The sequence below is a fragment of the Archocentrus centrarchus genome, chromosome 11, assembly GCF_007364275.1.
Source record: "Archocentrus centrarchus isolate MPI-CPG fArcCen1 chromosome 11, fArcCen1, whole genome shotgun sequence".
Classification (NCBI taxonomy): domain Eukaryota; kingdom Metazoa; phylum Chordata; class Actinopteri; order Cichliformes; family Cichlidae; genus Archocentrus; species Archocentrus centrarchus.
The window spans coordinates 29,990,613-30,005,540 of record NC_044356.1 but is presented as its reverse complement, the minus strand read 5'-3'; the positions used below and the strand labels follow the sequence as shown (position 1 = coordinate 30,005,540).

The following is a 14,928-nucleotide window of genomic DNA, read 5'->3' as shown; positions in this document are numbered from 1 at the left end:
TCCTTACAGAAAATCACCTGTTTGATAGCAACACACCATTGATGTCACCATCATTTTTCAGACAGCTGATTAAAATAGGGTGGTCTACAAAGGTTGAGCTGAGGTCAAGAAGAACTGAAACAGAGGACAGTCCAGAGTCAGATGCCATCCGCTGAAATATTCCAGTACTTGATATAACTGGGAACCAGTTATATCAAGTACTGACAGCTAGTCACATCTCAAACAATCCAATTTACAGACTATATTTTATCACCTTAAGGGTTTTCATCATATTTTCAATGCTCAGTAACCGTACTCAACAAAACAAAACAAACAAACCAAAAAAAAGTGTTTTATGAATACTGGCCAAAATGACACTTCCTGAACCTAAAGCACATAATGTGAGCCTGTTTTATTCAGAGAAAAAAAATCAATAAAATATAAATAAAAAGCTAATATTAATATATTCTATATATTCAAAGTTTCATTCTATACATTGGATATGGCATTTTCCCTTGTTGGTTTTCTGTCTTCTGAGTTTTGGCACATTTAATTTGAAAAAATAAAATAAAAAAATAATACCGCAGTACCCCATTTGTGTAATAAATGCAGCAGATTTACATTAGAGTTTTGTTTGTTTGTTTTTTTACAACCACTTTGGCTCCAGTTTGTGCTGAAACTCGAAATGGTCACCACTTAAAACAAGGGCTGTCCTACACTGCATTTTGGATTCACGTTATGCAAACGTTGCCCTTACAGAATCACAGGCACATGTCTTTACATCACCCACACTAAAGGTCCCAATAATTTCACTGTTTAGTTGTTCATACACTATATTATATCATACACTATGTATAAATCATTGAATTCAGGTGTTGACCTATTTCCCATTTTCCTAACAGGATATAAAGAAATGAGGGGTGGACTTTTGCATATCAATATCAGGACTCTCTCTGCCTGTTTGCTTTCCAGCAGCTCATTTACAGTCAGATTAATACAAGAGGATAGAAGTTGGGGCATGCTACAGTATGTATGAACAATTGATTTTAGCAAACCAATCAGCGCTGATGTGTCTCTGATAAGAGTTGTACTGATTATCTTCATCCTTACTGGGTGCCTCTTCATTCTCAATAAAGTCCGAGCCACTTGTGAACATTTTGGGAATAACCTACTGTTAAAACTACATGTTAAATATACTGACATAGCCAAAAAAAAATGCTTTGGTTCAAATACTTTTGACCCCCCCCCCCCCCCCCCCCCCCCCCCCACCGTACTTAAAAGGTGTCCAGCAAAAATACTCATATTCAATAAATCTGTAAATCAGCAGTTTAAATAATTCACAGGCAAGTATTCAAAGATTTTAAAATTAGTTATATTGAAGCCAGTGATCTGAGTAGGAAATGTTAAATTATTATTGGCTATTTAATCTTTATTTAGTTGAAAAAAAAACAATACATTGAAATTGATGTAATGTAGTCTATGAAAACAAATGAAAAGCTACAAACATCTTTACACTGTTTATGATTACTTAATTTTTAAGTCATCATATCCCATTACACCCGTATACAGCTGGTAAGAGGTGGCGCACTTCCCTCAGAGTATCAATGGCGTCATTTTGATGTCAAAGCGCTATCAGGTGCTCAACATTAAACCCCAACCGCACTTTTTCAGCTTTCTCCGCACACCCAACCAGACCCGACCAGTCACGTGGTTTCTGAGGTTCGCTAGTGGCTTTTTCTCCAGGTGGGGGAGCGAGCTCTCTGCGCTGAGGTGCGCATGCGCGACAGTATTTAATCTGTCTAGCGAGTTACCGTGCAACACCTTTCGGCAGCAAAGTGTTAACAAAGAACTTTTAAAAACAGTATTTTACATATTTCTTGGCACTTGGAGTTAAATTCAGGCGATGCTTGTGCGCCGCATCTCTTTTGGACCGCTGCAGAAAGTTACTTTTGTGGCTCGGGTTGGTTGTAAAGGTAGTTTCTGGTGCTAGTTCCGCCTCGCTCTTTCGCCTGGGATGGGCAGAGGCGACAAGTGTCAAAAGTAATAAGAGCTCAACCAAATCCAGGGAAAAAACATCTCCAGCCTTTTGGATAAATACGGGTTGACGGGTTACGGGAAACGGTGAGTCACCCTTGTACGCCACACCATATCTGCCTTAAGAAGGTTGAACAACAACTGTAAGCTAATTTACATTAGCTAACAAAGCTAATGCTACAGTAGGGGGATAGCGAGCACCTGTTGCTGACTCTTAACTTTAGCTAGTAGCAGCCAGGGATTAGCTTGTCTACAGGTGCTGTTGTAATACGCTTCTGTTTTATGGTAACATATTTAACTTTTGGTTGGTCAGCGTTGGAAGGAGAATATAGACATATTGAAAACAATGTAAAGGAATGCCTGTAAATGGATGCTACAGTATCTTCCTCCCAGTTAGCTCCTGTTATGTAACTTTCTGTACCTGCCTGACGTTTGCTGAAGCGATGCTAAATATCCCGAAATAACCTAATAGTTTCTTTCACCGTTGCTTACAGGTCTGTTGTTCTCAGTACACGAGGACGATATTTAAAGCTTGTTTTATTTATTCATTATAGTTCTCTGTCTTGCTTTATAACTTCAGTAGATTTTCATTTGAAGCCTGAGAACTCGCACATTTTGTATTACATTATAATAATGACCGAGAGGAGGGATGTGGAGGTGTAGGTTATTTGACTTCCAGGTAAGCCGCTTCATGAAGCATTCCTCTGCATTCCAGTCACATGTCGATCTGCGTGTCCCGACAGGCACCTGGTACTTTTAGACCTGTCTGAAAACAGTAACACGCCCTGTAGGAGCCGCAGTTTGTTTTTCTGATAGGCAGCATTGCAACCCGCTGTCATTGTTACCGGGGTATTTATAGATGTTGTCGGGGATAGTTGGATTTGACAGGAGCAAAAATCCATGAAAATCCTTCTACGTAAAGGTATGTAACACTGTGGAATGAGGCTGAGAGATTGTCTAGGGTAGGCCTTATTGTAAGGTTCAGATTTTCAAATGGTGGGAAAGGACATCCACCTAATTGTGTTTACCATAGCGGATTCTTTGGCAGATATCTGTTTGGCTTGCAGCTGGTTAGTGTTTTATGGCAGTCTGCAGGAGTTTTCTCATTTGCCACAAAACTTGGAAAGTTGTAATCTCTTATTTTTGCCTTTTTACCCCTCTTGTAATTAATGCATATGAAGGAAAAATACATGGCACATATGATTTGAATCTAGCTAGAGATTATATTTCAAATGCTTTTTCTTTGTTTTTATGCTGCAGGAAACATTGTTGAGCTGTAGCATTATGCATGCAAGTGTAAAATGGACTGAGTTTGTAAACAATTGCACCTATGGTTAGGATAAAAATGGGTGGAAAAATATGATTATTTTAATGTAGTGGAGCTGTGCATAATCAAATGCATGTGGCATTATGAGCTTATTAAAGTATTTAACTGAGAGCCATGCAACTTCATTTACTGATCACCAGGCCCGCACAATAAAGGCAGCACAATGGCTGATTGTGCTGCCCTCAGTTATGCTCAGCTCTGACTGTTTTTCCGTGAGCTGAGAGTGAGCTAATTGGGAGCTTACAGTGAACAAACACGATTGTGGGGGGAAAAAAATTATCAACTGCCAGTGCAGTACAAACCCAGCAGTAAAGCTAAAGATGGAATTTTCAAAGGACTCATACTTTGCTAAAAAAGCTAACAAAAGCATGAAATGACTTTTTTTCTTTTTTTAAGTGTATCCTTCATCACATTATGGGTTATTGCTTTGCCACATAATCTGCCATCATTAATCAGTGCTTTGGTTCTATTAAAACAGAGTCAGATAGGAATTTAACAAAGTATAGTGACTGTTTGAGGAGATTTCTTGGACTTGGTTTATATTCATGGGAGTAATTACTGTGGATTGGCTTTGTGGAGCTGTGGGAGTCTCGTGTAGTGCATTTTATGAAAAGTGACAGCCAAATTAGATGCAATCCAAGTGTAAGTAGCTCAAGGAGCAGTCTTTTATGAAGGAAGAGAATTGAGACGTTGGGAAAGAAAGAGGATATTAGTGAGTAAGTGCTCTCACCAAAAGCACAGAAAACACTTCAAAGTATTTTGAGGGCAGCTGAACTGGTAATAACCTTATCCTGTAAAGTATATTTCTCTGGCTTTCTGGGGTGTACTTTAGCCCGATTACCAGTAACTTGGTTGTTAGTAATTAGATTGATTAGATTTTAATAAAAAAAAAAAAAACCTGAAGAGGGAACTTGTTGCTGAATTGGAGGTTGGTGCTAATGCACTTAAACTACAGGAAAAAAGAGAACAATAATTTATTTAATTATTACAAAATTATAACAATTATAACTTTGTAATAATTTGAAACAAGTCAGCCAAACCAGCTCAATCCAGAGGTTCTTTTTTTGACAAAAACCGCTAAATCCACTCCTTCCTCATAGACGTAGCTAAAAATGACACCTTTGGTGGAGCTGGAAACATTGAAAATGATAAAAGAATACAGACTAAATCAGAAATTCACCATTTCCATTTATGTGCCGTACATTTTCAGTCAAGATATTTGATCATTCTTTTCATGCTGCCCAGATTGAATGAAGACAAAAGGCTCAAATAGGAGAGTGTGATAAAATGAGTTCTACTAAGATTCAAACAGTGCAACCACAGTGGCACAAAATGACAGCACATTTATTTCAACAGTAACAGAATGGTAGCTAGGACGCCGCAGGGGTTTTGATGATGGAGGGGATGCAGACATGGGGCTGCAAACAGCGCCATCTGCACACAGGTAGACGCCAAGTCACCGACCCGCCCGGCTTTCTCCGCCGCCAAGACTCTCGGCAGCGAAGGAGACAGGAACCCTACTGGCCTCACGGAGGCAGGCGAGTGCACTCGGCAGGTTCACCTACGGAAAAAAACGTTACAACTTTTACTTCAAGTTTGATTGTCAAACATTTTTTCTACACACAAAACAACGCTAGTTTCACTTACAGCTCTTTTAACAATTTGATCACCACCGACAAAAGCAAGCTCCTCAGTGGGCTGCAGTATTGAAAATAGTTGAAGTCACATGATTTGATCTTGCTGCTGCGGAAGGAAAGCTCTGCTTTGCACAGTCTGCAACTTTATTTTTGTTGTCTGTAAAATGCTCCCACACCTTTGACAGTCTGTCTCGATTTTCTTTTTTTTTCTCCACCCTCCTCTCTGTTCCACCATCGTTATGTTGTTCACATCACTTTCTTTTTTATTAGTATTGTTGCTGTTGGCAGATAGTGGAGGTGATACTACCCCTATATCTTCCTGTAGTAGGACTGGGCGATATGGACCAAAAATAATCTCTATTTTTTTAGCTGAATGGCGATATACGATATATATACCTTGATATTTTTTTTTTCTTCCCAGAAGGTATAAGCAAAACGGCACTTCTGAGTCAAAGCTAATGTCCCAAATGTCACACAAGGACTTTTATTAACATTCAGCTGTAGATGTACATGAGAAATTGCTCAAAAATAAACTATTGGCATATTTAAATAATAATGCTCCTCAAAAAAATAATGCTTTTTTCCACCATAACAAAAGACTCACGGCTGTGCTATTAAAATGTAAACAGGAAAGATACGGAGCAAAAATAGCGAAGGACAGTCTCCAGTGAAGTAGACTTCACCAAAGTGCTTCCTGTGTGTACTCCTGTACATCTAGTACTCTGTGCAAATAACAAAACATGTAAACAGACTGAATATATGCACTGACATATCACAGCAATGGGCCCACTTGCTCAATGTGGCGCCCTCTTTCCTGCAGACAGGGACTCTCAGCGATTCCAGAGCGTATGAACGGACGCAGTATGAAGGCTATATGTACACAAAACATGGCAACAGCGGAGGATTTCAGGTTTCCAAAAGTCGTCGACATCACTGGGAAAAAGTTGCTTAAGTTGTCGCTACTTGCTCTTTTGGAATAAAAAGTCGCTGGGGGGGTCTGAAAAGCTGCGAAATCTAGCGATAAAGTCGCTAAGTTGGCAACACTGCCACACTGTCGCTTCCTGCGTGATTTACGGGTGAAGCAGTGAGGAAGCAGTGTGAACTGGTGGATCTAGAAGTATGATTGTAATGTGACATGGACTATATTGATATAAACTATATTGTCTCATCTTATGTAGTGTATGAAAATATATCAATATTTCTTAAAAACTCAATATATCGCCCAGCCCTATGCTGTTGTGTATTGCAGTTAGAAAATCACATACGTGGTTCCACGTTGACTAATTTTTGTAGTTGGCATCATCGATTATGTCGACAAATCATTGCAGCCCTAGTATATAATCAGCAGTCAAATCAAATCAAGCCTGATTTAAAAAGTTTGACCTTTCCCCAAAGTCAGATTTAAAATAGTTTTTTTTTTCCCCCCTGAAAGTCATACTTCTATAATCACTGTTGGTGTGGAACTGTCCCCAGATCTAAATTCAGGGTTTTTTAAATGCCACATTACTGCAAAAAAGCCAGAAATATGTCTGCTTCATGTGAATGTGAAGACATAACTTTGTTGTATTCTCTTAACAAACCTGAAAATCTAGCAGCTGTTTTGGCTGCTGTTCAATGTGTACAATGCGGGTTTGAGTCAGAAAGCCAACATGGAAACTCTATTGTGAAACCAAGGTAAATCAGAGGCTGGGGTGTTTCATCTTTGCAGGAGCAATGATGGTACTGTGTGTGTTTGTGTGTGTTTGCACATGTTTACATGTTCTGAGCCCTGAGTCCACTGGCTCAGCTGTTCTGCTTTTCTCACACAAACTGGTGCACATTAACTCAGCTCTGTTTGCTGTGCTGCCAGCATGCACCAGTGCTGGGGGGATATTTGAGAACAGAATTGGGTTGCAGTCGTGCTCAACTTTATCTAGTAAATTATTTGTGAGTTGAACTCTGTATCTACTTCTCTTTCTATACTTGTCTGTTGGAAATGATCAACAATAAATAGATTAAGCTTTACTAGGAATAAAGTAATGAAAATCTCTATCAGTGTTGGGTCAGACTGAGCAGATACTTAGTGTTATTATTAATTATTAGTGTGCCTTTGTCTTCAATTTGGTATGCAGGACCTGTTTTTACATGATTTTACTATTAACTGTGTGCATCTGTTTATATACTGGAACTCAGTGTTCTGAGTCAGTGCACTGTTGAGGATGTTGTCACTTTGGGGAATACCTAGGATTGACGTATTTCAGTAAACATATACTTAAGAGAAGTGGAACAGCTGAAGTGAAGTGCGGTGCAGCTACAGCTGTTGAGCATGTAGGCGAAGACTTGTCAAACCAGTTGGACTGAACCAAAATGGACCAAGCAAAGGGGTTGGGCAGCTTCTGTTAGAAGCTTCTGCTACATTCCAAGAAAAAGGCACAAACTAAAAGTTTATCTAATAACAGCTTACTCAGCAGGTTTTCAGAACAGCTCAGCAATAAGGAAGTTGACTCTTTGTCCTCTTGCCTTATGTATGGGTTTGTTTGTATATTTTACAGGATCACTTTGCTGCTGAGTTTTTCCCCATTGGAACCAGAAGTCCCAGCAAAACTTCAAAGACACTGTTTCCCGGGAACATTTTTATTGATAATCAATGACCTTCGGTCGAAGTAAGTTTACTCATAATGGCATTTTTTTTTTTTTAATCTCATAAAGACAATAATTATTGGCTCCCTGTCCATTTCCTTGATCACGACTGCAGTTGAATTCACATAGAATATGCTGTGCTTTATCAAGAAAAGAAAAGCAGAAGCTCTCATTCCTGCGTACCAGGCTATGCTCACCCTTTTATTCTGTAATGTACACAGTGTCAGTCACATGGGTGGGGTTATACCAGTGTGTTCTCAAGAGACTTGTGACATTCCAAAGTGCAGTGTGATACTGCAGTTAGGACCCAGCTCTGTTAGCGTCATTATGTAGGCGCACCCACTGATTCTGACCAACTGGCAAGCAGGGCCATCCTTTGAATAGCTCCTGTGAGTTTGTCAGTGTCAGCTGCTTTTTTGACCTTGTCATCCTGAAATTAACTGTATGATCAGTTACCAACCCACCCGGCTGCTTGGTCTTAAAGTTACAGGACACTCAGGACAGTGATTTGGTATCTGACTCCGGGTGATGATGATATTGCCATCACTTCCTTGAAAGCAGTTTAAATGGTTTTTGGTTCTCATCTATGATGTAAAAATGTAAAACCAGAACAAGTATTAAACTTTTCAGTGCAAGTCTGGCTGTTTGATAAAGTCACTTTGGCTTTAATGAGTTTTAAGGAGAGCCTGTTCATGTTTTTGCACAGATACATTTTGGTGGTAACTCATACAGGGTTCATATAAGCTTGATCACGTTGTCAGCATGAACTGTTACCTTTAATCCAATTCACTAACTACAACAACATTAAGTGTCATCATTTTTGCTGGAAGCTGTATTTTTTATTTTTTTTCCTTCACCAAGGCCTCTCACAGCTCCTGGGATTTTATGTTTAATAGGAAACTTGAAATTGTCATTTGAGCTCCCTTTTTCCTTTTCTTTCCCTCGCGTTGACACTGGTTGCCATTCTGTTCTCTGTAGCCCTTCAAAATCAAGCATAAACAGGACTGTTGTGAGATCACATTGTGTACGAAACTGGCCGTGCCTGATGGTAGATTGCAAATTGCGGTGAAATAATATGAAAATCTATGAAGTTCAGTGATCTAGCCAGAGAAAACAAATCGGTCTGGTATCAGTGACGGGACAGGGTGTGCGCCCGCTTGCTAATTGCAGTGATAGCCTAGCAAAATTCTCAGCCCGGCACAAGACTACCTCAGTGGCGCAGCACCGGGCGATCGGCTGCTGGCGCGAACCCTGGCCTAACAGGCAGCACCCCTCAGACCAGCTTACCAAATGAACTGTAAATTAACACTGACACGGGTTAACTACACATCCAGCTTTCTACCACATTCATGCATGATGGCAGCATCGCAAAAGATGTGATAGTGATGTCAGTGGGTCACAGGGTTGATACAGTTATTGCAAGTAAATAATTTGCAGCCAAATATTGAGGCTTATTCACTTTAATTTATTACGTTTATCCATTCCAGTACTTTTGCACAAGAAAAATGGGTAGGTTCAGACAAAGGGTGCTGTTTAGACAAAAGGTGCTGTCTTCTGATGTAAATACTTTGAAATAAAAGCTGAGATGTTGATCTTTGGTCTCGTATTCATCTTTTAATGTCAAACCCAAATGTTTTCAGTGTACAACAAAAATTAGGGGTTTGACCTCAGTGTTCCAATACTTTTGGAGGGAGAGTTTATTTTCTGTTTTATTGGGTTAAGCTACCTTTTATTAAGTTGTTTTGGGCTGCTGCAGTATGGAATTTTCCATCTACCTTTTGAGATAAAGTGCATCTTGTGTTTTTGTTTTGTTTTGGAATTGTACTCGGAGTTTTGATTTTAGAGGTGTGTAGATGATGCATAGTTTGTCCACCAGAGGGCACTCTGCAGCTTTTCTGTTGGCCACAAACAACAACCAGCTGATCCAGCTGATCCGAGCGGAGTCAAGCAGAATGTAAACCAGTAAAGAAATAACTACACATAACAAATGTTAGGTTAGGGAAGGAGGGAAAAAATTGGATGAGATATCAGAATGTTAGATTTTTAAGTTGCTAAATATCAGTATTGTTTTTAAAAATCCTGTATCGGTCAGGCTGTAGAAACTTGCTGTTGTTGCATGACTGTTGAGATCCTTTCATTAGTTTCTCAGATTATGTTCACAACTTAAGTGTTACTGCAGTAATTTTAGGCTTTGTATAACTTCCACAGTGTGTTCATTGCAGTGTGCAGTGAACCACAAATATCCAATATAGGATTTTTCGTAAAGCTTCCTGCAGCTTTAACTTAAACAGTGACAGAATGATTTAAAATGGTTCAAAACATTATTAATGAAACTTTGATGGGATTGTCTCAGGTGTTCCTGAGGATTGAAAAGCTTAAAACTTCCCAGAGAAGATGTGGGTGTTTCCATGACCTACACTTTCATTAGACTTATTCTTTTAAATGCAAAACATTAAGTCTTTTAATTGCATTGCATTTTGAAAATTATACATCAGCCTATGATGGTTGCAATCTGACAGGTTAACTCATGCAGTGTCTCATCCTGTCACACAGTAACAGTTGTTGTTTGGTTATTTCAAAGCACTGTGAAGCAGTGTTCCAGAGAACTTCTCGGTACTATGGGAAAGAAAAGTCTTTTTTATTTTAAAGAGTATTCACTGAGTGTTTCCTTTTTTTTTTTTTTTTTTTTAATATTTGTACCTTAGCTCCTGGGAGAGGGTTCACTCCTTTCTCTGCAACACTACAGCTGCCCGATACTTTCTTTATAGTGACTTTATTTTTTCTGTTCCCTTTTAGCTCAGAATTGATCTTAAGTCAGTGTTTGAGGTAATTAATGTCCTGTTTCATCTTGGCTAACACAGGAGCTTTTGTTTAGCTTCAGTGTCCCCATTAACTGCAGAGAACATCTAATCTATTGGCGCAAACAGAGAGTAATTCACTGACTTGCTCAGTAATAATGTGGAGGCTTCACTGACTGGACTCATTTTGGTGATTTCAAGTGTTTTTATGAGTCAATGACAGTATTATTTGCTTTGGGGCTCCATATTCCAACAAAGGGGTTCTTGTTTCATTTTATTTATTTGTTTTTAACTTCACTTGAACATTTTCTAACAGTAATACAAGTTATAAAGTGAAACTTTTTTTTTTTTTTTTTAATGTTGGGTCAAAGAAATAAGGAAAACATCTTATAATAAATGTGTTGTGCTTGTTTAAAATGATTACTACATGTTTGTATTATATTTCTTTCAGGAGCTGCTGACTGAGTTTGCACAGTGATGGAAAATCACGGTAAGAAAAACAAAGTTTATCTGTGATTAAATATTTTGTCTTAGTGTGTATATATATTTTGTGTGAAAAGGTTTACGACAACCGCAGAAAAGCTTCTGTAGTTTTAACAGAAATGCCATCTGATGGGATGCCCATATAGGGGTTGTCCTGTGACACATCCTGCCCTTTATCACTGCAGCTATCTGATTGGCCCTTTCCCATAGGACACACCCGTAGGTTAGTCGAGCTGCCGGTTTCGCTCACTGCAGTGTGGCCTTGTGTCTGTTTTCACCACTGATCGTTTGACGGCCTCCTGGTATCACCTACACACTCACGTAGAAGATCTTTTGTTCTGGACTGAATTATTGTCGTGTAGTTATTCTGTGAAAACGCACCTGGAATGGCTGTGCAGTTTGAATATAATCGTGAGTAAGCTGGTTTTTGGTCTTGTTTGTTGTAGATGTTGTTTATATTTCTTCAAAGGATAGTGCGCTTTCTTTCCTGTCAGTATACCTTGTGTTTAAGTAATAGAACATTTGTGATTGTGTTGAGAGAAATAATCTTATATTACTTTGATCCAGTGAAGTGCCACAGTAGAGTAGGGTATAGCTGTTTGAGCACTGGGCCACGCTGGAGAAGATTAAGGAAGCTTGATCTACTCATCCCTGCCTGTCCCTGTGGCCAAGCGGTAAAAATAAACTGCACTTCCTCCTCAGGTCGGCTCTAAAATTGATGCCATTGAGCAGCCAAAAAGCCTCACGTGTTCTTGTGTCTCAATCCACACAGGTCTTTCAGCATGATGTGTCATTTTTTGTGTTTGTGTGATTTGTGGTTGTCATAATGATAGCAGTATTTTTGTGAGTCATCAAGTCAATATTTTCTTTTTGGGCTTCTTGGTTCAGGTATTCAAGCAACTTGTAACTGAGACCACAATGTGTTTGCTACTGTGCTCCTGAAAGAGTGGGAAGTATTTAAGTACCACGATGAGTACTCGACAGTAATTGTCAACGGTGTGAACTTCCCTGTTTATTTTGCCAGGATTTCAAGGATTGTTGTCCTAATTGCTGTCCTTGTACCAATAAGCCCACTTGTGTCTGTGCATTCCCCACATTCCTGTCAGTGGTGTTGAGGTGCTGTGGCTGCAATTGGCCTGTAGAGGGAGCAACAGTGTTGGAGCAGATCTTGAAGTCAGCTTCTGATGTTTTCATGTCCTAAAAACACACTCAGATTGTTTGCTGAGGCTCCCACTTCATTCTAAACCTTTCTTTAAAAAACAAAGTTTAACCTTCTTGCATCCAAGACTGTGGCAGTAGCAGGCTTTCATTACAGTGCAGTTTTAACTGTTCTTATCTCTCTGTCCTCCAGTATACTGAGTTATTTATTTATTTGCTGTGAACAGGTTATTACAGTGGACTTTTCTGTCCTCTGAGACATGTTCTGTAAACTAAATTTTAAGTCACAGTAAAAAAAAAAAAGACAAATTGGTTAACATACTTTTTTTGGACTGTTTATCTCACTAGCTTGCAAGAAGGAACTGCCAAACTCCCACACGATCATTACATATAATTTAGTCACACCGCCCCCTGTCTGCCATTTATGGGGATGGATGTCAGATTAAATTCTTTAAACAGCATTTTCTGTTTTCTGAAAGGAGATGTAGTTTTTTTTTTTTTTTTAAAAAAACCAGCTTGAAAGCATTAGGATTAACATTGAAAGGACATGTATTTCCAGAACTTTGGTGTAAAACAGAATTGCTTGTTTGTATGTTGTATCGTGGCTTTAAAGGACAACCTCCAGGGAGTCACTGGACACCTGCACGGTGCCATTTCCTCTTCTCTGGCACAGAGCTCCACCTTGGCTCAGCTCACCTTCCACTTCTCGAGTTACCTCACCCTGCAGATCCCGCCCCCTCGCCCTTAAGGCGGTAATGTTTTGTCACTCTGCAAAATGGTGCAAGTGGGTGGTCACAGCGTGGTTCATATCCCTCAAGCCTTGATGATTGACCTGGCCAAACCTCAGATATCCTGCTGTGAAATTTGCCCCCCAAAAAATCAGTTCTGAAGAATGAAAGGCGCCCCAGACTGCTGGATTACCTTATTGGTGTACCTTATTTATGAAGTCAGTGCTCCAAGAAGGGAGGGACCAAAGTACTAAGCGAGTGAGTGTGTTTGTGTTTTAACGTGAGAAGGAGGGAGGGAGGCTGGGAGGGAGAAATAACACAAGCTGAAGGGAGGGCAAGACTGTAGATATTAAAGGACGCAAGTGAGCAGTCAAGACAGTGTTGAGTTACAGGAGCTCTGTCTGTTTGGAGGAGAGCGAGGTGGCTTTAGGTTTTCCTGTGCTGGCGCGGGCCTCGGGAGAGGCAGCGCCTGGCAGGCCAGCAGGGACAGAAGCCATAGCATGGGACACAGTGCTAGCAGCGAGACTGTGGCCCAGCAACAAGCCCAACACAACACGGGTGAGTCCAAGGCCAGACGCTCTGCACTTAACAGCTGTCACGAACATGTCTGTGAGTAGTTTTAAACTGAGGAAGGAATCTGGCAGCCAGAGGATATGGAGTGAGTAAAGAGTATACATGAACAGGTGTTTTCAAAGCAGCGAGAAAATGGAAGACGGCAGGCACAGACAGGTGTAGAAGAATGTGTGCAGATGGAATGTGGTGATTGTGAAATATGAAAGCCACACAGACCTCTCTCTGTGTGCACCCAGCACTCATCTCCGAGTGGAAGCTTATCTGAAAACCAAGATTTGGGGGTGCGAGGCACCAGCTGACTCCAGCTCTCCTCTTGTCTTAACTGAAACAGCCTGACTCCTCAAGCCATCTTGTAATTCACAGGTCTACAGGGAACCACAAATCCCTCATGTCTTTGGTTAAGCAAATGGCAGCTCAAACATTCAGAACTGGCTTCTGCTGTCAAAAGGAAAATTTTCTTCATAAAACAGCTCGTCGTTTTTTGGAATTAAGCATCTGCGTACCACTGGACTTTTTTTTTTTTTCTTTTCTTTTGCATAATGTCTCAAAGTGTGTCAGTCATGGCTTGCTGTGATGTGGTATGCTGCTGGGTAGTTTATCTTCAAACATTTTGCAACACTTCTTCCTTCAAAACAAGTAACACAAGAACATCTTCGTTACATATTTGCTCTCTGTGCAAAATGCATTTTTGCCTCTGGTGTGCTGTTTGGTGGAGTTGCCGTCACTGTGTCATATGACTGGCATGAGTCATATGGGTAGCTTGACTAGAGGACTGCAGGTTACTACCTCAGTGCCAGCTGGTTAGTGCAGCTTTAATACTTTTATTACTCTTTTGGGAGCTAGGTCAGATTGGGAAAAGCTTCACTCTTCTTGCTGGTTTATTAAAGCAAACCTGTAGTTTGTACATGAGTGTTTGCCACTTTTCCTTGCCTGTCCCTGTTAGGGGTCACTGCCTTTAGTTCTCTGCTCACTCAATTAGAAACAGCCTTGTCCAGTTGCTGTAACACAAGGTCCTCACATCCTATTTCTGATCACATCAGTGTTCTCCCAGATTACTGCCACCCTGCCCCTCCCATTAAACACTGTGTCAGAAATAGCGGTGAGAGGCAGCGATCAGTGCAGAGATCACTGACCTCTCTGTGCCAGCATTTCAGCATGGGATTCCACACATGCATCCAACAGCCTGGTCACATCATACAGTGGTGAGACAAAAGAAACAAAAAAACCTTCACAGAGAAGATGTTCTCAGTTTTGTTGGAGTGGAGGGTCATCACTTATATTTTCAATAATTTGTCAGATGTTACCTCCACAAACTGATCCCAGAAATTTCTGCTGCCTGATGTTTTAACTTCAAATGTATTATTTTTGTCTGACCAACAGTCTGACTTGTTATTTGAGAGAGTCAAACAGAAAAATGGTCAATCTATAAATGGCTGAAATAATTAACGATGCTCCAGATTATCAGCTGTATATGGGTACTGCCCGATATTGGTCCTGTTGAATGATATGGCAAATATGATGACACATAGCGACGTCATCAGCCAATATCTAACTGCCGTGTCACAAATAGTTAAAAATTGTATGATTGAAGC

At 40.1% G+C, this 14,928-nt stretch overlaps 1 protein-coding gene across 7 annotated transcripts in view; it reads left to right on the top strand.

The window, feature by feature from the left end:
- The first annotated feature begins 1,773 nt into the window (after nt 1-1,773).
- Nucleotides 1,774-14,928, top strand: part of phactr4a (phosphatase and actin regulator 4a) — a 33,277-nt gene continuing 20,122 nt past the window's right edge. For 3 of the 7 annotated variants that reach the window (XM_030741450.1, XM_030741449.1, XM_030741443.1), the window contains exon 1: nt 13,105-13,321. In XM_030741450.1, the coding sequence (XP_030597310.1) occupies nt 13,264-13,321 (58 nt within the window). In that variant the 5' untranslated portion in view covers nt 13,105-13,263. Of the gene's footprint in view, nt 2,101-2,917; nt 2,936-7,508; nt 7,620-10,845; nt 10,885-11,164; nt 11,289-13,104; nt 13,322-14,928 lie in introns of those variants that run through there. The other 4 variants (XM_030741446.1, XM_030741447.1, XM_030741448.1 and 1 more) reach the window with 4 other exon arrangements.